Source organism: Microtus ochrogaster, chromosome 1 (assembly GCF_000317375.1).
Source record: "Microtus ochrogaster isolate Prairie Vole_2 chromosome 1, MicOch1.0, whole genome shotgun sequence".
NCBI lineage: Eukaryota > Metazoa > Chordata > Mammalia > Rodentia > Cricetidae > Microtus > Microtus ochrogaster.
Window position 1 is genome coordinate 61,655,320 of NC_022009.1, and position 2,819 is coordinate 61,658,138.

The following is a 2,819-nucleotide window of genomic DNA, read 5'->3' on the forward strand; positions in this document are numbered from 1 at the left end:
AAAAGACGTAAAACTCAGAATTCAGCTATAAGGACAGTTGATGATAATGCCTATCTGTGAATAATTCTGTTTCTTCAAACACACTTGAACCTATGCTGCTACTGTGCTCATAATCAACTGAAGGTTCTATTGGCGAAGGGGCCAGGCTCAGATGTATAGTTATCTAAAGGATGTAGACAGAAGAGAGCCCTGTTGAGACACACGGTAGGGGTTAGAGTGTTCTCCAACGACAGGGGCAGTGCAGAAGTCCACAGATCCCCCTCCTGGCCCAGGGCTTCAGTGTTATTGGGTGTGGTTGGGTCTGAGGGAACAAAGGCCATTTGGGGACTTGTGGAGTTTTCCTGCTCACCTGCCTCCAAACCCAGATGGTTCTTCATGATCAGATCTTTGCCAAGGGGCACCTCACCAGCCTTGGGGTTATATAGGACCACAGAGGCTGAGGAAGTATGGTACGACTAGGCATTGGTGCGCCCTCTTCTGCCCTCTTCTTCCTTCAGCCACGCCATTTTCTATCTTAGGGCTGCCGAATTAGCAGAGGTTGATCACCCAGATGCCTCTGAGACTCATAAACTCTAAGAGCAGCTATAGCCAAGTGACATTACAGTTCTGCAGATGGGGAAGTTGGATTGGCAAACCAGAGGGACTAATATCACTTGTGCCACAAGCAACACTCTGGGTGGCGACAGGCCTGGTATTCTGACACAGAGTTCAATCTCTGCTTATACAAAATGTTTTAGCTTTTTCATCCACAAAACTAACCTGAGCAAGTGCTGAAGCTAGTGTGTAGTGATTATTGTGGACATGTTGTTAATGAGACTGGGTGCCCTGTTTCTTCAGTCTGTCTGCTGCTGATCAAGAATGGACAGGCTATGGTGTCTGAGGCCCTACCAACTACTAGAAGAGTGCTGGCCTCCCAGCACGGAGAGGAGCTTCAAGATCACAAGGTGTCCAGAGTTTCTTCTTCACAATGACCTTCTGAACAAGAGGTAAGAGTGTCTTTTTATTGTTACCATCTCCTGTTGGCATACCAGTAGGGTCTGAAGAGGTACTTCACCATCATCAATTTCAAAGCTCTTGGTTACTTCATCTTATAGATAAACTAGAGCAGGGACCATCTTCAGTAATGGGTATTTTTGGACAATTCCTACACCTCATTACTTTTTTGTTTTGTTTTGTTTTTGGTGCTTTTGAAGATGGCATCTCACTATGTAGCTTGTATATCCTGGAACTTACTATGTAGACAAGGCTGGCTTTGAACTCAGAGACCCACCTGCCTCTGCCTCCTGAGTGCTGGGATTAAAAGTATGCGCCTCTATGCCCAGTTTCCATCCCACGTCTTATTCATTCAAAGATATTTGTTAAATGTATTCTGCTTTGGAGGCATGGTACTAGGTCCTTGATATGGAGTTCAGACAAATGGGTGGCTTAGTTAGCACTGAAGTTTGTCACTTAGGAGAAAAGATAGCACCATACGAGGAAACACAGTAAATGTGTAGTTACAGAACGATGGGACAGAATAGAGAGTAACTTCGCACCGTACAGCGGAGCACATATTTCGGACGGGGGGCCACGTTCTGAAGGAGTGATTCTAGCGTGAGAACTGGAAGGTGAGAAAGCACCAGCTAATCTCGGGCATTTCTGTTTGTCAACTCTCGCTGACATTTTCTGGGCTGCTTCAGGCCTTAAATGAAGATCTTTGGTCTGTGTTGCATTCATTTTTGTGCAGGGCTAAGAGTCAGGGATCCAGTTTCTGTTCTGCATGTGACTGTGTGATCTTCCCAGTTCTCTTTGTGGAAGAGGAAAGAATCAGGCGACTGTGGCTCAGTGTATCCAGGTCATTATGTGATTCCATTGATCTCACAGTGTGTGGCTCAGTGAGGGTGTATCCAGGTCATCTACGCGATTCCACTGATCTCGGGGTGTGTGACTCAATGAGGGTATAGTAAGGTCGTCTATGCGATTCCACCGATCTTGGGGTGTGTGACTCAGTAAGGGTGTATCCAGGTCGTCTATGTGATTCCACCGATCTTGGGGTGTGTTCTGTGCCAGGGTCATGCTGACACGTCACCGTGGCTCTGTAGTGTATTGCAATACTGGTTTCTCTAACAGTCCTCCTCCTTCTACCTAGGATGGCTTCAGCTGTTTGGGGTCTTTGGTGATTTCATATGAATTTTAGGATGAATTTTTCTATTCCTGTGAAGACTATCATTGGAGACTTACTGGTGATTGCATTGAATCTGAACATGGCTTTAAATAATGTAGCTGTTTTCACAGTACTGACTGGTTCTGTCAGCCCAGTCTTTTAGCTTTCTAATGCCTTCATTAGTTTCTTCCTTCAGTATTTTCTTTTTTAATCTAATATTATTGGATGACCTATGTGACTGACATTTTATATACTTATCTTTTTTTTTTTGTAATCAGAAAGATTAAAGGGGATGAGGAAAAACACACATGCAATAGACACACCGAGAAAAAAAACCCTCTACAAAGCAGAGAGGGTGGGGTTCAGGAAGCTAAATAATCTGTGGCTGGTTTATATCAGTTTGCTGGAGATGTCTGCTAACTGGATGTTTTCTCATGTGAGATCATACACATTTCACTGTGATATCTTCATAGAGTTGATTCGATTTTAATCTTATTCGTCCTCACTCATCACGCTCCCTATCATGATGGCTCCTTCCTCACCCCCACATGTAGAGAGAGTCCGCCCTTTGGGGGCGGGACGGCCTCGGGCAAATGTCTATAAATTGGGGTGCACAAACGCTGGTAACCCCTTCTTCCTGTTTTCCTGTTTCTGGGCATCGCGGGAACTTCGGTTT

At 45.0% G+C, this 2,819-nt stretch overlaps 1 protein-coding gene across 1 annotated transcript in view; it reads right to left on the minus strand.

Annotated features, from left to right (window-relative positions):
- Nucleotides 1-2,055, minus strand: part of Coch (cochlin) — a 25,110-nt gene extending 23,055 nt beyond the window's left edge. The window contains 1 exon segment of the mRNA XM_026778786.1: nucleotides 1,862-2,055. Coding sequence (XP_026634587.1) covers nucleotides 1,862-2,055 — 194 coding nt within the window.
- Nucleotides 2,056-2,819: the final 764 nt, after the last annotated feature.